This window comes from Buteo buteo, chromosome 22, assembly GCF_964188355.1.
Source record: "Buteo buteo chromosome 22, bButBut1.hap1.1, whole genome shotgun sequence".
Classification (NCBI taxonomy): Eukaryota; Metazoa; Chordata; class Aves; order Accipitriformes; family Accipitridae; genus Buteo; species Buteo buteo.
Window position 1 is genome coordinate 135,873 of NC_134192.1, and position 25,276 is coordinate 161,148.

General features: G+C 63.8%; 1 protein-coding gene across 1 annotated transcript; it reads left to right on the top strand.

Annotated features, from left to right (window-relative positions):
- The first annotated feature begins 1,958 nt into the window (after nt 1–1,958).
- On the top strand, nt 1,959–25,043 carry DGKK (diacylglycerol kinase kappa). Its single transcript, XM_075054580.1, has 30 exons — nt 1,959–2,035; nt 3,040–3,284; nt 13,072–13,182; nt 13,298–13,378; nt 13,609–13,713; nt 13,940–14,072; nt 14,259–14,365; nt 14,820–14,945; nt 15,089–15,191; nt 17,173–17,335; nt 17,429–17,537; nt 17,716–17,855; nt 17,989–18,070; nt 18,569–18,660; nt 18,924–19,023; nt 19,409–19,649; nt 19,963–20,064; nt 20,176–20,275; nt 20,771–20,878; nt 21,452–21,548; nt 21,630–21,737; nt 21,910–22,023; nt 22,215–22,349; nt 22,436–22,602; nt 22,736–22,853; nt 22,943–23,029; nt 23,141–23,257; nt 23,355–23,466; nt 24,026–24,156; nt 24,608–25,043. Exons 2-30 carry the CDS (start codon nt 3,087–3,089, stop codon nt 24,680–24,682), a joined length of 3,462 nt encoding a protein of 1,153 aa, XP_074910681.1. The 5' UTR covers nt 1,959–2,035; nt 3,040–3,086; the 3' UTR covers nt 24,683–25,043.
- The last annotated feature ends 233 nt before the right edge of the window (nt 25,044–25,276 follow it).

Sequence of the window (25,276 nt, forward strand, 5' to 3'; positions counted from 1 at the left end):
GCGGCCGTGGGTTGGGGCATCCTGGGCATCCCTGCATGGGACCCCAGGGAAGCTGCAGGCCAGCAGACTTGTTGTAGCATGCAGGGCTCCGTGGTCTCCCAGAGGTGCAGACAGGACCCAGACACACTGGGGTAGCCTCTGGCCCTGCTGTCTGTCTCCCCATCACTATAATCTCACCATTTTACAGATCCCCGGTCCGTCCCCCCATATCCCACACCCCTGGTCCTGAGGGACCAGGAGCTGGGGGAGGATGAGGATGTGGGGGTAGTGATGGTTCACTGAGAGCCAAGCCCGCCACCCCCGCCCCTGCCCCACGTGGGAAATGGAGAGTCCCAAAATGTGGAGGTCCAAATCCCACAGCAGGTCCCCCTGCCCCCCTACTTACTACAGCCCAAAGGGCAAAGCCATGCACAAGGCAGGGGACAAGGGAGCCCCAGGCCCCCTGCCCCGGGCATGGCCCATAGGTGACAGGGTGAGCTGCGGTCTGGGGGGGTGTGGGACTCTTGTCTGGGCTTGGCTGGCTGCCAGCACGGGGGTCCCAGAGCAGCAGTGGGTGAGGGCTGGGCACTGGGGGCCGTGGCACCCCACACTGCAGGGCTGGGGCCACGTGCACACTGCGGGGTAGAAAGTGGGACCAGACCCTGTCTCCTGCCCAGGGAGGTGTGTTTGGGGGCACACCCCCATCCATGTGTGCACACATGCATGTGAATGCCATATGCACACTCCAGAGCATACAAATACACCTTTGTGGGGGTGTGTGCACCATAGAATCACAGAAGGGTTTGGGTGGGGAGGGACCTTCAAAGACCACCTAGTCCACCCCCCCGCCGTGGGCAGGGACATCTTTCACTAGATGAGATTGCTCAACCTCAACCTGGTCTTGAACACTTCCAGGGATGGGGCATCCACAGCTTCTCTGGGAAACCTGATCCGGTGGTAAAAACTCTCTCTCCATCTTTCTCAGAAGCCCCCTTTACGTATTGAAATGCTGCAATAAGGTCTCCCTGCGGAGCCTTCTCTTCTCCAGGCTGAACAACCCCAACTCTCTCAGCCTTTCTTCTAGCAGAGGGGTTCCATCCCTCAGACCATTTCTGTGGCCTCCTCAGGTCCCACTCCAACAGGTCCATGTCCTCCTTGTGCTGGGGATCCCAGTGCCAGATGCAGAGCTTCAGGAGGGTCTCATCAGAGCGGAGTAGAGGGGGAGAATCCCCCCCGTCGACCTGCTGGCCACACCTCTGGTGATGCACCCAGGACACGGTTGGCTTTCTGTGCTGCGAGTGCACGTTGCTGGCTCATATGGTTTGCGTGCACGTGCGAGTGTGTGTACAAGTAGGTGTGTGGAGGTGTCAGTGCGTGTGCTCGCCCATGCATGTGTGGCCATATGCACACATGTGAACGGATGTGGTGCATGTGCTTTCCCATGCCTGGGATGTGCATGCTTGTGCACGTGTGCCTGTGTTCACACATACGGGCACGGCAGCTGTGCCCGTGCTTGCCCGTGCCCATGCATGTGCCCGCCTGTGCTCGTGTGGGAGGCGCACACATGTGCGCGGTTGTGGCGTGTGTGCTCACCCGCGTCTGTACGTGTGCCCACCTGTGCCCGCGTGAGCGGTAAACCCGTGCGTGCACGGCGGCGGTGCCTGCGCGCGCCCGTGCGCGCCTGTACGCGCGTGGGAGCGTGCACACGTATGTGCGCGGCGGCGGTGCATGTGCTCTCCCGTTCCGCCGCATGTGCCCGCCGTGCCCGCGTGGGCGGTGCACACGCATGTGCGCGGCGGCGGTGCGGGTGCCCGCCCGTGCCCGCGTGCTCGGGGCCGTGCGTGGGCCGCCGGTGCCGCCGCGCGCGGTGCGCAGCAGCGCCCGCCGCGCCGGAGCAGGCCGGGGCTTGCGGCGCAGGGGCAGGGCCGGGGCTGCCTGCAGAGGCACATCCCGGCGGGGCCGCGCTGCGGGGCCGGGGGGGGCTGCGGGGCGGCGGGCGGGGGCCGGAGGAAGAGCGACCTTGCACAAGCGGCGGCGGCGGCTCGGGGTGTGCAAGGTGTGTGCGCGGAGGGGGGCGGGGGGGGGCCGCGCCGCTCCGCCTCCCCCCTCCCGGGCGTGCTGCGGGATGCTCGGCGGAGACCCGGCAGCCCCGAGGTCGGAGGGGGGGTGCGAGGCCCGCAGCGGGGGGGGGGGGGCTGCGCCCAGGAGGTGGGGGGAACGGCAGCGCTGCGGTGCCCTCGGTCCCCCCCCGCCCCCCCCGAAACGCTTGTTGCTGCGCGGGGAGACGGCACCACGTTTGCCGGCAGCCGCGGGGGGGGCGGCGGACCCGGCCGGCGGGAGCCGCGTGGGGCCGGGCAGGGCGCCGTGGGGTGCCGCCCGCCACCCCCGGCCCGGGCACGGCAGCCCTGCAGCCGGCCAGGCTCGCTCGCCCAGGTAGGTGCCCTCCTTGCCCGCCCGCAGCCCCCGGGGCGGGCAGGGATGCCGTGGGGAGAGAGCTTCCCCCGCATGCGGGGAACCCCGCGCCCCCGCCTCCATCCCACCCCGCCCGCAGCCACCTGCTTGGGACTGGCGACCCACCGGCGCGGGGTCGGGGGATGCTCCCAGCCCTTCCCAGCTGCCGGAGCGAGGCGGATGGCGGGAGGCAGCTGCTGCTTTTCATGGAGAACCCCCCACTCCTCATGCCGCCCCCCCTCGCCGCCCTGGCCACTGAGGGCAGCCTAGCACCCTGGGGAGCTCCGGAGGGGCGGCTGGCGCGGGCTGCGGCGAGGGAGGTGCGCCCCAACGCCAGGGCGCGGGGTGGCCGCAGTCTCCCACGGAGGAATGAGGGACTGTGTTGGGATGCCAGGCAGGGTGAGGAAGAGTTGGGGCACCGAAAAAAGGCAAGGAAGGAAAACTTTGCCTGCAAGGAAGTCACCCTGAGCGGCATTCCTGGGCGAGGAAGCGCCGTCTCCCCTGATTTCCAGGACTGCACCTCCTGGCTGGCCAAGCCATAGAGGGTGAGGGGCTGTGCACCCCCTTTCAGGGCTCATCCTCCACTCCTGTGTGTCCTTGTCCTCCCAGGGCTGTCACAGGAGGCAGCGGAGCCCTGAAGCAAGCTGGGGGGGAAGATGGCCGAGAAGCTGGTGCCTGGGGACCTGTTCCTGAGAAAGACCCGGGAATCGGTGTCATCCCTGGACTCGGACAAGCTGGCACCCATCTCACCTGAGGCGGGTGGCGAGGAGTCGTCTGACAGCGATGGCGAGCAGGAGGACAGTTCCCACAAGCTCATCCGGAAGGTGTCCACCTCGGGGCAGATGAGGAGCAAGGTCAGGGGCACGGGGGCCTGGGGCGAGGGGCTTGCTGGTGCACGGGGTCCCTGCTGAGAATTGGGGGTTGGGGGTGGCTGCTGTGGGGTCTAAATCAGTGCCAGGCACTTGCTGCTTGCAGACCCAACCCAGCCAGTGCCCGGGGCAGTACCAGGAGGGGTCTGGCCCCCTGTGGCCTGGGGAAGGGCACATGGAAAAGGTGCAAACCCTATGGTGGCAGAGTCAGCATTGGTCCCATGGGGCTGTGGAGCACGGATTTTACTCCACCATTTGGAGACAGGGTCTTTCCCATACCTGGACCACCCCCCGCAAATGCCTTCATCCCATGTTTGTATCCCCTGGGTTACCCCCACCAGCCCCTGGGGAAAGGGGGCTCTTTCAGGAAGGCTCTGCTCCATGGACGCTCTGGGGGTGAGATTTAGGGTCATCATGGTGCCGTAGGCTCCTGGGATCCCACACCCTGCTGCAGGCACTGTGCATGCAGGGCCTGGTGGGTGGCAAAATGGAGCCAGCATCTTTCCCGGCGCCCCAGATTAATTCAGCTGTGCCAGCTCCCCTGCAGGCCCCATTCCCACAGCCTTCCCTAGATCCAGTCCCCCGTGGTGATTTGCTGGGTGGATGGGGACACCTCTGAGGTTGGTTGTGACACTCCTTTGCCTCCCAGCCGTTGGCGTGAGGGCAGCTTGCGTGTGTGTGCGCAGCTTGCTCAGAGGAAGCTATTTTGGTAGGACCTACAAAAATAGGGGGTGCAGTGCCTTCTGGCCAAACAGGAGTGGGTAGCTGTAGGTGTCCTAGGTGGGGATGGTCAAATGGCCAGGCACCTCCTGCCTGAAGCGCGGGGAGAAATAACCTGGGCTGAACGGCCAGGTGGGAAGCGGGGAGACGAGGTTTGGGGAGGGCGTTTTGGGGAGGGGGGATGTGGGCACGACACGGGGAGGATGCTCTAGGTGATGTGCCGGGTGAGCGGTCTCTTTGCATCCACCTCCCGGCTGCGGGAAGGAGGCGGTGGTGTGAGTCAAGGCGGTGCCTGCAGTGCCGGCGGGCACGCGGGGGCTGCTGCGCCGCAGGAGGGACCCTCGCTCTGGGGCTGTGCCAGAAATTCCCCCCGGAGCCGGCTTCCGGCCCCAGCCACCCCTCGGTGGGGATTTGGTGGCCGTGCCGCCCCGCAGAGGGGGAACAGCTGAGAAAGCACTGCGGGGGGATGCAGTTGCAGAGCAGGGGGGTGCCCCCAGGCTCTGGTGTTGGGTGCCGCAGGCACAGAGGGAGGCGGTGGTGATGGGGTGGTGTGCTGGGTCTGGGGGCAGCTCGGGGCTGCTTGGGGCTGGGGCAAGTTCCCTTCCCGCTGGCCCAGGCCTGGCTGTTGCGCTAAGCCTGGCACACTGGCACGAGGGGGGCAAAGGGCATCTGCCCAGGGGTGCGGAAGTCGCACGCTCCCAACCCAGGACCGTGGGGTTTTCCCACTTGGCAGGAGACTTTTCCGGGGCAGGTGGTGCTGGGGGGGCTCTGGTTGAGACCCTCTGGCTGCTCAAGGAGCGTGCCTCAGTTTCCCCTTCTTTGGAGCAGGCTGGCACCTTCTCTGCCCACTCCAACCTGTCTAGCAGGTGGGTGCGTGGGCTGTGCCGGGGTGCAGGGTGCTGCAGGGGAGCACGGTGGGAGGCCAGGGTGGTGGGCAGGGTCCTGGGGATGCTTAGTGCCGTGTGCGAGCCCTCAGCACCCTCCTGGAGGGGTGGCAGCAGCCACTGGAGTTTGCCACGTGGCATTTGCTACACTGGAGGGGTTTGCTGTGCTGTGGAGCACAGGGGATATCACAGGGACTCGTCAATGCCAGGAAACCCGAGAGAAAAGGGCACGTGGCCAGGCTGCGCCCATGTGCTGCAGCAGCACCACAGGGACACGAGCGTGTCCTGAGCCCCCAGCCCAGGCGCCAAAGCCCTTCCGTGCCATCAGCAGGTCTGGCCTCGCCAGCTGACAGGCTACGTGTGGGGAAAGGCTGAGCTGCTGGCTCCCTGCCTGCCACGGCCGCTGCCCGCATCCTGCCCGGCGTCGGCAATTAGCCATGCAGGAGGTGATGCCGCGCAGCGTGCCGGGGGAGGCAGGCGGCATGATGGATGGGCAGACGGAAAGGACATGGCTGGGTTAATGGCCTGCAGAGCTGAGAGAGGGGAGGAAAGAGGGGTGAGAGTAGGGCAGGGCTGGTGCTGGAGGGGCCTGAGAGCAAGCTGTGCATGTATCTCCCCCCCCAGTCTCAGTGTTTTCAGCGTTGGGGTTCAGGTTTTTCCCCAAGGATCCCTTTGCCTTGGTCCGGATCGTCAGGACCACGCTTGCCAGCCTGGCTCTTCACCGGATAGGCTCCTTCCTTCCCTATGGAGGTGAGGATTTTGGGATGTGATTGCTGCTGCCGCTCAGGTTGGGCTGTCCCTGGCTCATAGCTGTGCCGCGGCACATGTGCTGCCTATCCCTCCGGCCATGGCTACAGCTACACGGGCAGCACATGTGCCATGACAGGCACCTTTCCGAGCTGCTTCGACACCCCTGTGCACCCATGCGGGTTTGTGGGGGGGAGGGGGAACCATTGCCTGCACCCCAGAGACTGGGGCAGGTACCTAATTAGCACACAGTTAATGAGGGAGGGAGTCTAGTGCCAGGGCTGCAGCTCCCGAGAGATAACCAGGTTAGCAGCGGGGGGCAGGCTGGCCTATTTTTTGGCCATCAGTGGTGGTTGGGGTGCTTGAGGGGATCTATAGGAGCCTGCCATGTTGGGGGGCTGGGAAGGGTTGGGACCCCCACCCCACTGCCCACCCACACTGACTGGGGGGACCCAGTGATGGGTGACATCCCGTGATGGGAGCGAGCAGCTTCCGCCACAGCAGGGTGTTGTCCAGCCCCATGGGGACAGGGACGGGTGAGGATCCTTTTGGGATCTGCTGAATCCTTCCTGATCTCTGCTCCTCATTCCCAGTGCGCCCCCCCAAAATGCCTGTTCCCTCATCTCCTCCTCAAACCTCCCCATCAATCACGTCTCCCCACTCCACACCCCCAGCTTGGCTTTCTCTGGGCTGTAATTGCCGGGGCACCCCGCAGGGCGCTTTGTGCTGGTGTTGGCATGGAGGCGGCGAGGCCATTGTGCTCAGTGACAATGACGGCTGCCAGGCGCAGGTGCCCCTGCCAGGCTGAATGGCCCCAGGACCGATGGGGTCTTGCTGCCACCCCCTCCTCCCCCTCCTCACCGCTGCTGGGGGCTGCCAGTTGCCTGCACCAGGTTTTGGTAGTGCAACGGCAGAGCGCGAGGGGGATGCCATGCTGCACTCCAGAGCTGGTCCCCTTAGGGCTGGGCATGAAGGGAAGAGGTGATGGCGAAGGAGGGCGCACCGGCTCCGGGGCACACCAAGACATTTGAGGTGCTGGCAAACAGGGGTGGGGGGGCAGATCCTGCCCGGGTGGGCCAGGCGCTTGGCTCCCAGCACTGCCTCGGCACGGGCTCTCCCAGCAGCTGAGTGGAGGTGGGGAGTGATCCAGCAGCTCTGCTTGGTTCGGCTCCGACTGCAAGGAGCTGCAGCAAGAGACTGGTCCTGAGGTGCTTTTACCAGAGCCAGGGGGCTGCAGGCACCGGGGGGGGGGAAGGGGGGGTGCATGCCAGGGACAGGAGCATTGCTGATGGGGTGGACACAATGTGCATGACCATGGGGGGCAGGGGCATAGCTTGTCTGCCATTTAGAAAGGGGGATCATGTTCCGGATTTCCTGATGCTGGGGTACATCACAGCCAGGTACATCACAGCCACTCGGTGGGGCTGGGAGAGATCAGTGGCATTATTAGTTCCTTGAGCACTCCTGGTCCTTGCTGGAGGCAGTGGGCACCCTACAGGCTCACGGTGCCCCAGGGATGGGGCAGGTGGTGCCTGTGGAGGTAGGGGTGTTTGGGCAGTTGTGGGGGGCCTGGTAGGGCGATGCTGCAGAGACAGGCTGTGAGGATGGCTGCCTGCCGAGGGTCAGATCCTGGCCAAAAGACAAGGAAAGCAAGGTAGAACCCCTGGGGCCAGGCCTGGAAACCTCCTTCCTGCATCGGGAGGGTGGCACGTGGCTCCGGGGCAGTGCATCCTCCTGGCTTGACAGTGGTGAGGGACTGGAGCATCTCTCCTACGGGGAGAGCTGGGACTCTTCAGCCTGGAGGGGAGGCTGAGGCTGGGGGGTCCTTGGTGATGTGGATACGTATTTGAAGGGCAGGGTGCAGTAAAGAGGGAACCGAGCTCTTTTCAGTGGTGTCTGCCAAAGGGACAACAGGCACAGATGAAAAAATAGGAAACTGCATCTGAACACAAGAAAACACTTTTTCTACTGTGAGATTGGTCAAATGCTGGCACAGGCTGCCCAGAGAGGCTGTGGAGTCTCCATCTGTGGAGATACTCAGAACCCACGGGTTGAGTATCTCCATGATCCTGGGCAGCTCCACGTGACCCCCCCCCCGCCAGGGCTCCATCCCCAGAGCTGCCCACCAGCCGCAGCCACGTTGTGGCCAGCCCATCTCCACCCCAGCTGTACCCTGCATTGCTCCCAGCCTGGTGGCACGTGGCCTGCCAGAGGCTAGCGAGGGGACCGGCCGGTCACTGGGTCACCCCCCACAGTGGGACCGTACTGCAGGGCACAGTGACACTGCCTAGGACCATCCCCACTGAGGAGGCTGCAGCAGTGCAGGGGAGGCTGGGCTTGCTTTCGTTAATCAGGGCTCAGCGAGCTGGTGGCTGGGGTGTAAAGATAGCCCCAGTGTCGCCAGCCGGATGTTTGTGAGGTTTCTCAGACGTGCTGCCCTCTCCCCGCTCACATTTTCCATTATGCAAGCGCTGCTCTCACCCGTCAGCAGCCGGGCAGGGTGGGAGAGCTGCGGCGGTGCCCGCCGGTACCCGGGCACGAGGGGTGGGGGGAGCCGGCACAGGGCAGGCTGGTGCGGGATGCCTGCCAGCGGGATGCTCGGGGACCGATGTGGCTGTAGATAGGGAAGAACGAGATCATTTCTAAAAAGCAGCTGTAGGTTGTGACTGCTGGAAGATGAGGTGTAGGGGGGGATCGCCCTTCTGGGGGCTTCTTCTCTCATTCCTCTCCTCCACGTTAATCCTCTGTCCCCTTTTGATGGCCTGAGTGGAGCCTCATGGCACCACATAATGGCATGTCAGGACTGGTACTGAAATCTCCTTTCAAGGATCCCCCCAGCACTGGGAAGGGAGATTTAGGATCCTGCAGTGGCAGCAGGCTACATCCTCAGGGAGTACGGATGCAGTTGAGCCTGCAGGGCTGTGGCACCCTGCAGGCACCGAGCCCCGAGCCCCCCGGCTGCCCAGTCCCGGAAGAGCTCTGCCATATCGCAAAGCCTGATAAGGTTTCCAACTGACTCCAGTCCACGGGGTGCCCAGCAGATGCTGGTGGCCCCGTGGTCAGGCTGTTTGCAGGGCTGCTGGCTCTCCCCTGCTGTCCTGGCACCCGCTGGCTCGCAGTAGGGGATGAGCTCTGACCTGATCGGACCCTGGCACGTGCCCAGCGGGCTGCTGTGTTTGGAGGAGGGTGGCTGCCCGGGATGATGCTGGTACAATGCAGGTCAGTGCGTTGGCGGGTGTTCGGTCCCCTCTCCTCCTCCCTGGGGAGGCATCGCGTCGCCACGGGGCCAAGCAGATCCCATCAGGAGCTGTGTAGGGCTGCAAGCCAGGTGGGCAGCCAGTGTGGTGCCCACCAGCCATATGTGCCAGCATTCCCGAGTAACAGCCTTCCTGGCTCTTCTCCAGCAGCTCCTTCGCTGCCCAAGCTGATCCCAGCAGGACCCCCCCCCGCCCCAGCTGTGGTCAAACCTGGCTGCACTACAGGCTCTTCCCATGGATGGCTGTGGCAGAGCTGGGAGAGCAGGGTGGGGGTTCAAAGCAGCGTCCCGGGGCTCTGCCTTAGGGCCAAGTGAAGAGCTGACATTTTGGGGTGCACCCTGGCCTGCTGGAGTGTGGCTCAAATCCCTGGAGGGATTTGAGCTCCCCCGGACTGCACAGCAAGCCCCCTTGCCTGTGCCAAGCAGACAGCCAGCCCATGGCACGATGGCCCCTGGGGACTAGCCCAGTCCTGGTGGGGCACATTGCAGTGACCGGCCATCCTCCCCGGGCTATTTTTAGCTGTGTCCCCTCTGAGGCCCCGGTGCTGCTTGCCCTCCACCAGCTGTGGCTGAGCCGGAGATGGCAGTTTCTCCGCAGACCCCAAGTGGTTTCGTTCTTGCCTTTGCCTCCCCACTCTGCATCTCAGGGACCCACCCCCCGGTGGCAGGCACATACCAGCTGGTACTGAGCCCCCTGGGCTGGAGAGAGCCAGGAGGGTCCTCGAGATAGGGCAGGGGAGGGCTGGGGCAGAGCCCGTCAGAGGCAAGCTGGCCTCGGGCTGGTGGCCAGGTAGTTTGCACATCGCTCTGGGTACCGGCATGCCGTGTTGCCGCTTCTGTTGCTGGGAGGGAGCCAGCGTTGGCTTTACTGTGGCTCCCTGCAGCGCTGGCTGGGGCTCACCGGCCAGAAAAGCTGTGGTTGGGCTGAGTGCAGGGGCTAGGGCTTGGTTCGGGGTGCAGGTGGCACGCCATGCTCAGGGCTGTGCAGCGGCCAGCGAAGAGCTCCCACCCCAGTCGCCAGGGGATGTCAGTATCCCCAAAAGCTCTCCGGGAGGAAGAGGCAGCCCCTACTCTGTGCTGCAGGTGCATGGCTCCTGCTCTTGGGAGGTATAGGGTACCTAATAGCCACTTGCTATAGGGGATTGTATTATTGTGGTGACCCTGGAGCCCTGGCTGGGGTTGTGGGGAAGCCAGCACGGCGGGGACAATGCCACCCCAGCACGTCCCACCTGCCACTCGCCTGAATACTGGCCTTTGCCTTCCCCACCCCTTTCTCGTTTGTGAAGGGGAAATGACGGGCTCACTCAACGCTGCCCGCTGCAGCATGGCTTCCCACCGTGTGGCCGGGTCTGCTAGTGGCCTTGGCCATCAGGTGCCTCCCAGGTTTCCTCCTGTCCCTAGTGCCAAAAGCAGGGCTCCGAAACTGCTGAGCCACTGGGGAGCTGCTCCTGGCACAGGGCAGCACCGGATGCTGCCTGCTGAGACCCACAGACAAAAATTCAGGCGTGTGGGGGTGGCTCACCCTAGTGAGACCCTGAAACAGCCCTCCAGCACCCCAGGAAGAGTAACTTGTGTGCCCGCCCAGGCAGAGTGGCACATCTGGGCTCTATGGCTCGTTTCAGACAGGGGACCTGCCTCATTTTCCCCAGGGAGGGGGGCTCGCTGGCTGGCCCCATGCTGGCAATACTGGTACCGACTGAACCTGTGCCCCATCGTGTCAGCGCTGGGGGTGAAGAAGCCTGCATGGGCAGCTGTAGGCATAAGGGGTTGCGCAGCAAGATGCTGTGCATGGCGGGGCAGAGGTCTTGGGCTTTGCTGCCATGCCTGGGGCACCCCAGGCATGTTTTGGGAAGCACCCAAGGGTGGATGTGGGGAGAGGTGCCCCCCAAGCTTCTCTGCACCAGCTTTGCCACCCCATGCTGGGATGCTGGTGATTACTTAGTCTGTACTGGGGGGGGAACTGAGGCACACTCCTCCATAGCTATGGCATTTTGGGTGTCATAAAACTCTAATGTGTGTCGTGGTGGAGGTGGGGCGTGCTTTGCCTTTTGGGCTCTGCCTTAGCCTGGCACTGGCGCGGTGCTGGCAGCCACGTCGCCGTCCCCAGAATGGCCAGGACTGTGACATCGTGGGGCTGGGTGATGCCTTGTTGCCGCTGGCTGCCAGGAGAAATTGCTGCAGCGGCTGCAGCAGCGCGGCTGGGGGCGTTTCAGCTCTGGCCCCCTCAAAGGAGGGGATGCCATCCCCCCGGGCAGCCTTCCTGGCTGTATCTTGCTACCCACGTGGCCCTGGAACCAGGCAGAGCTTGAGCACCCTCGCTCCGCTGCAGCGCTGGCTCCTGCCCCTGCTGTGATAGCCCTGAGCCACCTTCACAGACCTGCCTCTTCTTCCTTCTCCTTGTCATCACGTTCTCCTGCTCCTCACCATCACGGGCTCCCCCCCCGCCACTCCTCGTCATCACATGCTGCCTGTCCTTCGCAGCAAAAGCAATGATTGCAGCAAACGCAGAGCCTGTGCCTGTGCCTGCTGCATGCAAACAGGTGTGGTGGAAGTGGCATTTGTTTCTGGATCCGACCTGGCCATGGCAGGACGCTGCCCTGTCCCCTCCTGACATGGGCAGGGAGTGCTAGGGTGCATGGTTTGTATGTGGATTTGGGGGTTGCAGCTGGACTCCCCTGAAAGTCCATGCTCCCCTTGCCGGCTGTGTCGCAGCCTAGGCTCAGGGCAGCTCTGGGCTCACCATCTCCTCTGTGTGCTCTCGCAGCTGAGAGGCCGGGGAGGGGACACGGTGGGTCCTTGGGTGCTGGCACTGGGGACACCAGTGCTGTTTGAACCCTGCACCGACACTCGCGGGCAGCATGGGGACCAATCACAGCCAAACCCTGCACCAGTTCCAGGAGGGGCAAAGAGTTGATAGGGAGTGATAAAGGCTTAAAACGTCCCTCTCCAAACTCAGGGCTGCAAACTGGAAGAGCCAGGGACATCCCGGTGCATGCCCTAGCGGGGCTTGGGGAAGGGTCAGGCATTTGGGGGAGTTGAAGCTCAAGGGAGCACCCCAGGTGGGGGTTTTGGCTTCTTTGTGACCTTGGAGGCTCCTGCTACTCCTGGTGTCCTGGCCGTCTCGTTCAGAGCCGTGGGGCAGTGGGTTAACACCAAGGCCAGGGGCCAGTGTGTTTTCAGGCTGTCGGGTGCCTGGGTGCCACGTCTTGCAGCACAGGGGCTGAGCACAGGAGCACGGGGCATGGGGCTGCGGCTCTCTCCTGATGCCCTCTGCAACCATTGCTAATTCACCGTTAAATGTGCCTTGTCGTTGTGTGCTGGGATCTGATACAACCGCTGTTGTGGCTAATTGCAGAGGAGCAGCTGAATGGGGCTGCCGGCGGTGTTTAAAGAAGATACAATCAAAGATTAGGCAGTGCCAGAGCATCTCTGTCACCCTGCTCGGCACAGGCTTGTAGCCGCGTTGCAAACACTAATTAATTGAGCCTTGTAAACACCACTGCAAGGAGGGTAAATATTGGCAGGTGCTGCAGATCAGGGAGAGCAGAGGACGGGTGGCCAGGCTGCAGGGATGTGCTGTGCTGCAAGGGGATGCTCTGCCTGCTGTGGGCTGCCCTCAGCCCAGGTTGTCCCCTCCAGGGGCTGGGGGGGCCGCGCAGGGCTGGCCACATCCCGTCCATCTGCTCCCCAACCCAGCAAAGAGGCTGGGGCTGCAGTGCCTGGGTAATGCCGCCTCCAAGGCGCAGTCCTGGTGGCTCTGGGGCATCGGTGTCCCCTCCAAGGGAGCTCTCCTCGCCCCAGCTCTGCCCCCTTGGGTTCTGGGGAGCTGCAGCAGGTCGAGGCTCTCCCTGGTGCTGCTCTGGGGATGGGGAGGAAGCGACTGGCAGCGGTGGCTCTGTGCTGCTAGAGACCTCCAACCGCCAGCACTGCCGTGCCCAGTGGCACCCTCCCAAATCACATAAAGTGCCTAATGCCCAGAGTATGGTGGGTGATGGACGTCATTTACTCTGCTGCATCCAGCACGGTGTGAACCTCAGAATGTCCCATCTGTGCTCTGGGCACCGCCTAGCTCCTGGGGACCCAGGGACTGGTGTCACTGGAGAGGAGGGGTGGCTTTTGGGGGTCCTGGGGACTGCGGGAACTCACGACCCTGTGGTCTCTGCAGAAGAGCGTGAAGGAGGGGCTGTTGCTGAAGCAGACGAGCTCCTTCCAGAGGTGGAAGAGGCGATACTTCAAGCTGCGGGGCAGGACACTCTATTACGCCAAGGATGCCAAGGTAGGCTGGGGGGGGCTTCCAGCACACTCAGCTGGAGGGGCTTGAGCCTGCAAGCTCAGGGAGGAGCCCAAAATCCCTGCCCTGGTGGACTGGGACTCCGGTTTCTCCTCCGCAGTCACTGATCTTCGACGAGGTGGACCTGTCTGATGCCAGCGTGGCCGAGACCAGCACCAAGAACATCAACAACAGTTTCACGGTGAGGGAGCTGTAGGGCTACCCGCTGTGCCCCTCCACCTCACCACGTCGCGGTGCACCCCACGCACTGCAGACCCACCTCTCCCCACAGAGCCGTGGGGCACCCCGCAGCATGGCCTCGTGCTGCTGAAGGTGGCACCGGCGGCGGTGTGCCAGGGTTTGCTGGAGGCTGCTCTCCTGGGGGCTGGCTGGCCACGGGGTGGCCTTGCACAGGGATGGTGGCTGTTGCAGGTGATCACGCCATTCCGGAAGCTCATCCTATGTGCGGAGAACCGAAAGGAGATGGAGGACTGGATCAGTGCCCTGAAATCTGTCCAGAAGTGGGAGATCCATGAGGTGACGTGGGCGGGGGGCTGTGTGGGTGCTCGTCTGCGAGTGGGTACCCCTCAGAAGCCAGGGGTGCCTTTGGCTGCCGGACAGGAGCTGCTGCCCTTGGCGCAGCCCTGAAGGGAGGATGGGAACCGGGAGTGGGTCTGGGGGGGGACTCAGGGGGACTAGGAGGGAGGGAGTACCAGCTGGGGGTCCCAGGGGACGGATGGGACAGGGCTGTGCCTTCCAGCAGGCCACGCAGTTCAACATGGAGCACTTCTCTGGCATGCACAACTGGTACGCCTGTTCCCATGCCCGCCCCACCTTCTGCAACGTGTGCCGTGAAGCCCTGCCGGGCGTCACCTCCCATGGCCTCTCCTGCGAAGGTCAGTGCCAGGGTCCTGCTGGGGGTTGGGACTGGGGTGGGGGACCCTCTCCGAGGCTGGCCTGGAGCAGGAGAGGTGCGGGGCGATGCCCACTGGCTGCCGTCACCAGTTGTGGAGGGGTTGGGGACCAGAGCTGCGCATCCCGTGGGGACCGTCCCTGCTCCTCACCTGCTCCACACCATGCAGTCTGCAAGTTCAAGGCACACAAGCGCTGTGCTGTCAGAGCCACCAACAACTGCAAGTGGACGACCCTGGCCTCCATCGGCACTGAAATCATCGAGGACGAGGATGGGGTAAGCAGGGGAGTCCCCATGGGACTGGCAGAACAGAGCCACCAGCAGAGCTGGCCTTGCTGTGCCCAAATCAGAGCAGGGGAGACCCTGGCACCTAGATGTCCCCTGCACTGTGTGGCCTCTGGGTTTGGCTCTGCAGGGACATGGCCTGGGGACACCTCCTCTGCCATCTGGCATCAGGATCCCTTATTGCTCTCCAAGTGGGGCCATCCCCAGACTTTTGCTGGGGACATCTCTGCCCTGCCCCATGCACTAGTGGCTGCAAGGGGCCAGGCAGGCAGGGATGAGAGGGCATGGGAAGGGCCGCGGGGCTGCCTTACCCTGCTGTGGGACATCATCCCCTGCCCACCTCTTCTGTGGTGCCTGGGGAAGGGGATGGCCCGTGTCACTGTCCCTCAAGCATGTGGGGGGGTGGCAGGGGTGGTGTGCCATTGGCAACTGCCCCTCTCTGCAGGTGGCCATGCCCCACCAGTGGCTGGAGGGGAACCTGCCTGTCAGCGCACGCTGTGCCGTCTGCGACCGGACCTGCGGCAGCGTCCGGAGGCTGCAGGACTGGCGGTGTCTCTGGTGCAAGGCCATCGTAAGGATGTGTCTGTCCCTGTCCCCCCTGCCCATGGCACAGACAGCACTGCCCCTCCTGGGTTCATCGCTGGGGAAACTGAGGCTGGGGGTTTGGTGCCGCGTCCCCTAGCTTTGCTTATGCACATGTCCCTGTGTCCCCAGGTTCACAGTGCCTGCAAGGAGCTCTTCGGCAAGAGGTGCCCCCTGGGCCAGTACAAAGTGTCCATCATCCCACCAACCGCCTTGAACAGCATCGATTCGGATGGTGAGTCAGGGAGGGACAGGGCTGGGCTACGGGTGGGTGGGACGGGCTGTTTGGGACAGGGCTCTCTGAGCTCCTCTGCAGGCTTTGACTTGTGGCACTGTGCCCTCTTTCCTGTGGGGCACCAGAAACATCACCTTCAGTAGGCTCCGGTCAACACTCCTCCCTGCCACATCCTTGGTTGAAGGCTGCTTGTTGCCTTGAGCTCTGCTGCGGTGGTGCCATGCTTTGGGGTGGCACTCCTTCTCCGTGCGTGGCTTCAGTTGCTCCTGCCAGGCTGCCTCTTGCGGTGACCCTGGTCATTCACCCTCTGTGGTGGGGTCAGCGGCAGCAGCCCTGAGCCCCTGATGTGAGGTGCCCTCCATTGCAGCCCAATGGTTCAGCACCCTGCAGGGCAGGATGAGGGCCTTGCTTGGGTTACTTCTCAGTGTCTGAACCTCAGCTGTTTTTTTGGTGGTGCACAGCACATCTTCCCCCAGCACAGGTGGCTGCGGGGTGCTTTGGGGAGAAGCAAAGTGCGGCCCAGGGGGACCCCTCCACCATCTCCCTCGCCCTCTCCGGAGGGGTCCAGCTGGCCTCTGCTGAGCAAAATCTGTTCTTTTCCTCCGGATATTTCTTTCCTCATTCTTTAATGATTTTCACTGCTCGGCTCAGCCGGTGGCTCATCTGCTTCTTGTTACTCATCGGGATGCTGTCAGGGTAACCATCACGCGGCTTCTCCTCCGGCTTCAGAGCTGCGGCTGCTCGTGGCTAGCTCCCCGGTAGCATCTCTGCCCTGTCCCTCTCGCGGCAGCCCAGTCAACCAGGGCCGGCACAGCTGCAGGGCCGGTGGCTGTGACTGCTGCCAAGCCCGACTGGGCTCTGCTACTGTGGGAAGCAGCCCAGTGAGGCCTCAGCCCCCCTCCTCCTGCTGTGCTGTCCCTCCCCGCCCCAGCGTGTGGGTGCTGCTGGCAGTGGGCTCTTCTGCGGCAGCCCACGCTCTGACTCAGCAGCCCCCGGTGTTTTGCTTTGCTGATCCGCTCCACTCAGCCAGGTTGGGAGCAGAGACCGAGTGATGCCGGGGCTGGGTGGCGGTGGGCTGTGGGGATGCTACTCCCCGTGCGGTGGAAGCACTGGGGCTCCCAGTCGCACCCCATGGGGGTCTGAGTGCAATGGCTGTGGGGCCAGTGCCATCAGCAGCGAGGGTTGATGCTTTCCGTGCCGCAGCATCGCCGGGTGTGCCAAGGGAAGGAGCCAGCGGGCACCGGCCCATGGCCTGGGGACTGGGATGGCCAAGATGTGCCTGAGGCGGGTGTGGGCTGCAGGCCAGCTATCGATCCTTCTCTGCCTCGGGCACATTTCATTTCCCATCTCATTTCTTTAAAAGCATGTTGCTGGCTGCCAAGCCTCCTGAGGCTTCTGCGTCATTCGCACCCACCCCGCTGGAGCCCTGGTAGAAGCAGGTGGCAGAGCTGGGGCTGACAGCTGGGGGTGGTCATGCCGACTGCCAGTGCCACCCCTGGGAGCACCCCCAGGTGGGAGTGTGCCCCATTCCCATGTGGTTTTGCTGGGTCAGTCCCAGCTGGGCTGTTGGCACAGTGAGGAACAAACCCTCCTGTGCACCCACCACCACTGCCCCTTTTGGAGTGGTGGGCCAGGGACATCAGTCAGCTTGGTGACACACTGTGCCTGCAGGGACGGTGATGGAGCAGGAGTTTAACTTGGATCTGCCCTAGTGCTAGTCTTGCCCATCCCTATCCCAATCCCACCCCGCCCCACCCCATCCCCATGCCCATCCCCATTGCCAAGTCTTACTCTTCCTCCCACCCCTCAGCATCACCTGGGCACCCTGATCACCGTCCCTCCTGCCTGGCCCCAGCACCCTGCGGATCGGGCACGGTGGTCAGGGTGTCCACGTGGCCTCTGCTCTCCTAAGATGTCTCCATCAGTGTCCTTGGTGGGCGGGAGCCGGGGCTGGGGGCTCACGTGCTTGGGCTCGCCGCAGGTTTCTGGAAGGCCACCTGCCCCTCGACCTGCTCCAGCCCTCTCCTGGCCTTCGTCAACTCCAAGAGCGGGGACAACCAGGGCGTCAAGTTTCTGCGCAAGTTCAAGCAGTTCCTCAACCCGGCCCAAGTCTTCGACCTCATGAACGGGGGCCCGCACCTGGGGTAAGCGCCGGCCTGGGTGCCCCGGGGTGGCCCCGGCGGGGTCCTGGTGGGTGCCTGGCACAGCCCCCAGCCCCTCTCTCCTGTCGCCCCCAGACTGCGCCTCTTCCAGAAGTTCTCCACCTTCCGGATCCTGGTGTGCGGGGGGGATGGCAGCGTGGGCTGGGTGCTCTCCGAGATCGACGCCCTTGGCCTCCACAAGCAAGTGAGCGGGAGCGGCTGGCATTGCCGGCACGGGCTGGCGCTGTCCCCAGCATCTGCCGCAGCTGGGAGCCCCCCTGTGCCCCGGGGTGCTGTGAGCGATGGGCATGGCAGGGTTGGGGATGTCGCAGGTGCCCTTAGGGACTGCTCTGAGCCCCCCCTGCCCCATCCCTCTCCCACAGTGCCAGCTGGGTGTCCTGCCCCTGGGGACCGGCAATGACCTGGCGCGGGTGCTGGGCTGGGGCAGCCTGTGCGATGATGACACTCAGCTGCTGCAGATCCTGGAGAAGCTGGAAAGGGCCACCACCAAGATGCTGGACCGGTGAGCATGGCGCGCCTCTCTGCTACTCCCCCAGCCTCGGCACCTCTCAGGCAGCCCGTCCTCGTCCCCTGCCCCTGTGTCCCTGTGCCGGGGTGCCAGGAAGCGGCAGGCAGCCGTGGACTCTGCTTGGCAGGTGGAGTGTGCTGACCTATGAGGCCCCCAAGCAGTCCCCCCCAGCCCTGAAGGAGGAGGAGAACGGGGACTCCAACATCCAGGTGGGCACCACTGGGGACGGAGGGCTTGAGGTGGGGTAGGGCCAGCTGGGGGGCAGGTTCCCATTCACCCCATCAGCTGATCTGGGGGCATGCAGGGTGGGATTGCACAGGGAGAGGTTATGCTGGAGGTGCCTGGGAACTGGGGCTGTGAGGGGGCTGGCAGCCGGCTGCATGTGATGAATTGAGTCTGGCAGGTCTCAGCCTGGCCCTTGCACTTGGGAGCGGGCAGCAGGATGAGGTAGAGCTGGCCTTCCACTGGCAGGCTATTTTGGACTCTTCTGTGTGCTCCCCCTCAACTCCTTGCCTCAGTTTCCCTCCTGCTGTAGCTGAGCATCCCCTCTGCCCGGCAGCACGGGCATGGCTGCCCTTGGGGCTGGGGCAGCGGGCTGAGGAGGGCTGTTCATCCCTGGTCCAGGCCTGGCCGGGCAAGGCTGCGTCGTGGAGCAGGGCACCCGGCAGAGTGTCATGGCTCCAGCTGTCCTCCGCTGTCCCCCCCAGGCCCAGATCTCCCACTACGCTGACTCTGTTGCCTTCCACCTGGCCAAGATCCTGGAGTCGGACAAGCACTCGGTGGTGATCTCCTCTGCAAAGTAAGGAGGGGGCTGGTGATGGGGGTGCCAGAGCCCCCCTGCTGGGCTGGGGGCATGTCCCCAGGGGCGCCGAGTTCCCCCCAGGCCAGGATGTCTCCTCCCTGGCCACCAGCGGCTGCTGGCTGTGCTGATGCCCAGCAGATAACCCTGGCACTGACCCTCCGGTGCAGGGGGGCATTATCCCAGCAGCCCCCCTGGCTGGCATCTGTGCCCAGCTGCCCGTGCCGTGCCCCTCTCTACCCACCTGCTGCTTCCCTCGGCAGGTTCCTCTGCGGCACTGTCAATGACTTTGTGGCTGAAGTCGGCCGGGCTTATAAGAGGGCAACAGAGAACAAGCAGGAGGCTGAGCTGATGGCGCGGAAGGTGGGTTGCAGGGGAGCTGGAGGGCTGGGGCGTGCTGGGCGGCACAGCCCCCGGGCAGTGGAGGGGCTGGCGGCATCTGCTCCAGCGGCCCATGCCCGTGCTGTGCCTGAGGTGCCCAGACACTTGGGGTGCCCAGGCCAGCTTGGAGTGTCTAGGCACACAGGGTTCCCCAACACTTAGAGTGCCCAGGGAAGCATGGGGTGCCCAGGCACTCAGGGCCCCCAGTCAAGCATGGAGTGCCTAGACAAAGATGGGGTGCCCTCACGCTTGGGATGCCCAGGTGCTATGGGTGCCCAGGCAAGCACAAGGTGCCCAGGGAAGCACCCAGTACTGGTCGGGGGCAGCAGCTTGTGCCAGGGTGCTGAGCGTGGTGGGCGTCCCGCAGTGCGCCATGCTGAACGAGAAGCTGGACTCGCTGGTGCGGGAGCTGAACGAGGAGGCTCAGGCCATTGTGGTCCCCGAAGGAATGGCGCAGGCCACCCCTGCTGACACCAAGGACCAGGAGAAAGGTGGCAGCTTCAACCCCAGCCCCGTGCCTCGCATCTTCAAATCCAAGGAGCAGCTCATGCTGCGGGCAAACAGCCTGAAGAAAGCCCTGCGGCAGATCATTGAGCAGGCAGAGAAAGGTGAGGGGGTGGCGGGGACTGGCAGCTCGCGTGGCGCTGCAACAGCCTGGGATGGGCTGCGGAGCCACCACAGGTTGGTGCTGGACCTGTGCCTTGGTTTCCCTGTCTGAATCCTTGGGCTGGCAGCAGTGCTGTGCAGTCCAAGGGCATCAGCCCTTCTCTGATGCTTGGCGTGGCTGAGGGAGGTCCCCAATGCAGGGCAGAGGTGCCACCCTGGGCCCTGCCTGGCATGAGCCCACAAGGCTGACCCGGGGAGAGGGCACAGGGCCATGGGGCTGCCCACACTCACTGTCGTGCCCCTCTTTGCATCCAGCTGTGGATGAGCAGAACAAGCAGACCCAAGCCTACCGGGGCAGCGCAGGCCCCAGCAAGAAGGACAGCTCAGAGGAGCTCAACAAGGAGGAGGAGAGGCTCAGTAAGATGCCAAGGGGGCATGTGGCTTTTTGGGGGGGCATGAGGGTGAGCCGTGGGATAGGGTCAGGGTAAGAGCCAGTTCAGCAGCTGCCTCCTCTTCCCCCCCGGCCAGGCTCCCGGCGGGAGACAGTGACCTCCGCGTCTTCCTCCATCATCCTGGACCGGCCAGACACCTTCGGCAGCTTGCAGTTTCCGGAAGACCCCAGCACCCTGTAAGTCTGCCGTCCTGCCCGCTCCAGGGACCCTGCCCACCCTTGCTGCCCATCACAGAGTGGGAGCAGAGCTGGGACCACGCTGCCTCTCGGAGATGGCTGCTGGGGCATCCTTTGCCCGCCAGTGTGGCATCCCTGGTGCTCAGCCCTCCCTGGCCCAGCAGTGCCCACGCTGGGGAAGACTGCATATGCCCAGTGCAGGATCTCTTGCTGCCAGCCCCTTGACCAGCACCATGCTCTTGCTGGGAGCTCAGGGCTCCCTGCACCCCCCCAGTGCAGGCAGGTCCTGGGTGTACCACAGGTGTCCCACCATGGGGAATGAGGGGGGGGTCCACCCATCCCTGCTGGCTTGGGTCAGGCTTCCCAGCACCAACCCCTCCAGGAGCTCACACCGCAGCTCCGGTGGGTTTTATACCTCATGCCCCAGTGTGCCAGCCCAGCAGTTGCCTGTGTGCAGCTGCCTCCCAACCCGCCTGCCCCGTCTGCTGCTTTCAGCCACTTCTCGGAGAAATGTGTCATGAATAACTACTTTGGCATCGGCCTGGATGCGAAGATCTCCCTGGAGTTCAACAACAAACGGGATGAGCACCCCAAGAAGTGCAGGTTGGCTGAAACCCCCCAGATTCCCCTGGGAGAAACATGTACACCCTCCCACCCCCCACTCCTCCCCCCCCCGCCGCCCCCAGCTCTCCAGTGCCTGCACCAGGAGGGACCGTCAGGATGCCAGGAGCCGTGGGGTTGGCTTGGGGGTGCTGTGCCTGGCTGGGGACCCCTTCCTGTGGCAGGTTTTCCACTTGCACCCAGTGCTGTAGTGCTGGGGTGAGCACCCCTGGGTGGGTGACAGATTGCAAACCCCTGCCCTGGGAAGGGGGAGGGCTGCTGTGAGGCTCTGGCTGCTGGTGGCCCCCCGGGTGTGTGAATGGGTACAGGAGGACTTGGTGGGATTTACACACTCTGCACCTGGATAGAGGAGACATTGCCATGCTGGTGTGGAAGGGTGCACGTCTGGGTGCCACATGCTGCAGCCTGCATCTCCCGGGAGGCAATGGGCAGACCCCCTGTTCTGGGAATGGGGAAACTGAGGCAGGTGCAGGGCCAGCAGTCCAGGCTGGCTGGTTCAGCCCAGTGCCCCGTGGAGGGTGCAGCCCCTCTCACCTGTCCCACTTCACCCTGCAGCAGCCGCACCAAGAACATGATGTGGTATGGGGTGCTGGGCACGAAGGAGCTCCTGCAGCGCACCTACAAGAACCTGGAGCAGCGGGTGCAGCTGGAGGTACGGGGCAACAGTGGGAACAGGGATAGGCTGGGGGTGGGGGGCGGCGCAGCGGCCCCCAGGCTCAGCCCTCTCTTGCAGTGCGATGGGGTGCCCATCTCGCTGCCCAGCCTGCAGGGCATCGCTGTCCTCAACATCCCCAGCTACGCTGGAGGCATCAACTTCTGGGGAGGCACCAAGGAGGACAATGTGAGTGCCAGCACCGCAGGGTGGGGAAGGGGGGGCACGACGTCCTTCCCATGGTCCCTGGGAACCCTTGGCAGGGGTCTGGGATGTCCCTGCCTTGGGCACACATGGAGGGAAAAGCTGGCTCCCAAAATGAGCCCAGTTTGGGAGTCTCACTTGTAGTGATCCTCTACAGAACTTTGGGGCTCCATCCTTTGATGACAAGAAGCTGGAGGTGGTAGCCGTCTTTGGCAGCATCCAGATGGCCGTGTCGCGGGTCATCAACCTCCAGCACCATCGCATCGCGCAGGTAGGGACAAGGGACCCTCTGTGGTGCCGTAAAGCTTTTGGGGCACCAGCAGAACCTGGGGCAGTGTGGCTGAGCTGAGCGCCTGGCTGGCACTGGCACAGCGCTGGGAGACTTTTCAGCCCCAGCACGGCAGCTGAAGCCAGTGGCACAGTGCCAGCCGTGATGCCAACCCCGGGCTGTCTGCCCCACAGTGCCGCGTGGTGAAGATTACCATCCGGGGGGATGAGGGTGTCCCTGTGCAGGTGGATGGAGAAGCCTGGATCCAGCCACCCGGTATCATCAAGATCCAGCACAAGAACCGAGCCCAGATGCTGACGAGGGACCGGGTGAGCTCAGGGTTGCACAGCGGGGCAGGGCTGGGGCACAAGGAGGTGTGACAGGTTGAAGGGGGCCATCTCCGTGTCCCCTGCAGGCATTCGAAAGCACCCTCAAGTCCTGGGAGGACAAGCAGAAGGGGGAGAGCTACCGAGCGACCGCCCGGCCACGGCTCAGCTCCCAGCAGTCCATGGAGTACCTGACCGAGGAGGAGAGCAGCCTCTTGCAGCAGGTCTCACGGGTTGCTGAGACCCTCATCGCCAGGTCAGGCTGCCGGATGGGGATGTGGTGGGCACGGGCGGGGGAGGACTTTGCTATGGCTACCCAGAGCTACAGGGGTCTCCTAGTCCCATGCTGCCCATCCAGCCCTGGCAGCTCCAGTCCCTTTCTCCTGCAGGATCCATGAGGCAGCCAAGGCTCACAAAGCTGTGGAGCAGGAGCTGGCGCATGCTGTCAACACCAGCTCCCTGGCGCTGAGCGAAGCCCTCTCCAACAAAGCCGCTGGCACCTCGGAGGTGAGCTAGGGCTGGGGGTGCAAGGCGACCTTCACCCCTCCGCCTTGGGGCCCTGCTGCTCAAGGGGTCACCTCTCCATGCCCCCCCAGTTTCTCAGCAGGAATGCGGCTGTGGAGGTGGTGTTGAGCATCAAGGAGCTGTATGCCGAGACCAGGGCGTTCCTGGAAGGGAAGGCGGTGAGTGGGGGGCCGGAGAGCACCCCAAGCCCCCCAACGGAGGGGCCTGTGCCCTTGGCTGGCACCTCTGGGGGTGGCAGCAGGGCTGGGGATGGTCCCTGTCCCCCACAGCTGGACTCGCCGCAGGAGGAGGAGGCACTGCACGGCCCCCTGAGCGTGCTGGGCCAGGAGCTGCAGAGGCTGCTAGACATCCACTGGCTGGGGCCCATTGCCCACCCCGCTGAGGAGGTGGGTGCACAGGGACTGGGCGGGAGGGGGGAAGAACTTAGCCCGCTGGGTGGCCCCATGGGGGCTGCAGCATTCAGCTCAGCCTGGCTTCTCGCAGGAAAGCACCGGCAGCACCAACAAGGGCAGCTTCAAGCTTCGCCTCAACATTCCCAAGCCCAGGAAGGAGAAGGACAAGGCGCAAAGGCCGAAGACGAACAGCGCGCTCCCAGGTAAAGCAGACGGCACGCCAGGGAGGGAGACAGACGCAGCCCACGCTAGTAGGGACCCCCGCGTGCTGACCTATCCGTCGGCCTCCTGTCCTGGGCATGCTCTGGAGGGACCCTCTGGGAGGGGACAGGGCCTATCCTGGCTGCCTGGGGATGTCACCTTTGTCACCAACAGCCCCTTAGAGCTTAATTTTTCTGCTAACGGACATGCGGAGCTCCCCGCCCCTGTCACTCCACTACCACTGCAAGGGGAGAAGGGGGCTATGGTACAGCTCAGTCCTTCAGGTAAGTCCCTGCCCCAGGGCTGGGGGGGGGGTCTTGTCAACAGAAAGAGGCTGGGGGGAGGTCTTGTCGGAGGAAAGAGGCTTGGATGCTCCGTAAGTAAGCTGAGGAGAGGAGAAACCTCTCCAGCCTGAGCCTGCTGTGGCCTCTGGCCCTGCCAGAGCTGGGGGTGGGAGACGCTGGCTGCAGCCTGCCACCACCGCTGCCCGCTGCCCACCCTGCTGCATCTGGCTGCCTCCGCGGGGGCCCAGTCCACCTCTGTGGTTTTCCTCCCTGCTAGCAGACAAGTGGGGCTCCGAGGAGGTGGCAGCTTGGCTGGAAGCACTCGGTTTAGGGGAGTACAGAGACATTTTTGTCCGGCATGACATCCAGGGCTCTGAGTTGATCCTGCTGGAGAGGAGAGACCTGAAGGTACAACGCCCCTTGTGGCCTCTGAGGGACCCCCAGCCCTGGGGAGCACAGTGTCCTCCATCCCTCCTCTCCCCATCCCTCAGGGCAGGGGGACAGGCAGGTGCTGACCCTGCACCCAGCCCCAGCCCTGCAGGGCTGAGCTTGCACTGCTTGCTTAGCTTGCACGCAGGGGCTGGAAGGAGGGGAGAGGGTTGGCCCTGGCCCTCCAGCTTGCAAGGCTCTGTACACCTGCCCAAAGCAGGATCAACAGCACCATGCCCTCTCCTGCACACAGACATGGGGACATGCTTGCAAGCAGACAGAGGGCTCCTAGCAAGGACCATGCTCTGGCAGGGAGAGCATGGGGAGCTGGGCTTTGCAGCCTCATCCTCCACCCTGCAGCTTCCCTGCCAGTGAGAACTGAGGGCTGGCTCCCCGCAAGCGTGTCAGCTCCCCTCTGTCCTTCCTGCAGGACCTGGGGATCACCAAAGTGGGCCACATGAAGAGAATCCTCCAGGCCATTAAGGAGCTCAGCAACCCACCCTAGGCTGGTGGTAGGGCAGCAGTCCAGCCCATATGCTGGGCGCTGCCCCTAGGGACCAGGGGTCAGGCAGGGGGGCTCCAGGTCCCTGCTGTGCCCCATGTGTGTGGAGCCCCCCTGCTTGCCTCGCTTTGTCTGTTTGTCCCTTGGTGTCTCTGGAGCCACTGCTTCTCCCTGAGCCTGTGGGGCTGGAAACACTAAAGCAGAGGTCTAGCCCCGTGGGCCACGTGGCATGACCTCTAGTCCAGCCCACAGCAGGATCACTACAGGAGCTTGGGCTGCCACATGTATGCCCAAGCTGGGGCCAAAGCAAAGATCCCCCTTCCCCACATGGGTATTTAAGCTGTGTAAATATTTGGAGAAAAGATACTCATTGCTGCTGCTTGTGTAGTGTCATTACTTAGGGGAAGGCAAGGGGAGGGGGGCAGGGGGGAGTGGGACCTGGCCCCTTCCAGCCTTCACCCCTCAGGTTCCTGCTCTCAATCACGCAAATGGTCCCTACTCTCACCCTTTGCTCCAACACATTAGGGGAACCACAGCTCAGGGGTTCAGCATAACCTCCACCACCATCCCCTACCCCTGTCCCAGCAGCCACCACCA

Coding starts and splice junctions, on each gene's coding strand:
- DGKK (XM_075054580.1), top strand. CDS start 3,087: ATGGCCGAGAAGCTGGTGCCTGGGGACCTGTTCCTGAGAAAGACCCGG. Junction 13,183..13,297: donor ATTACGCCAAGGATGCCAAG/GTAGGCTGGGGG, acceptor TCTCCTCCGCAG/TCACTGATCTTCGACGAGGT. Junction 19,650..19,962: donor CATTGAGCAGGCAGAGAAAG/GTGAGGGGGTGG, acceptor CTTTGCATCCAG/CTGTGGATGAGCAGAACAAG.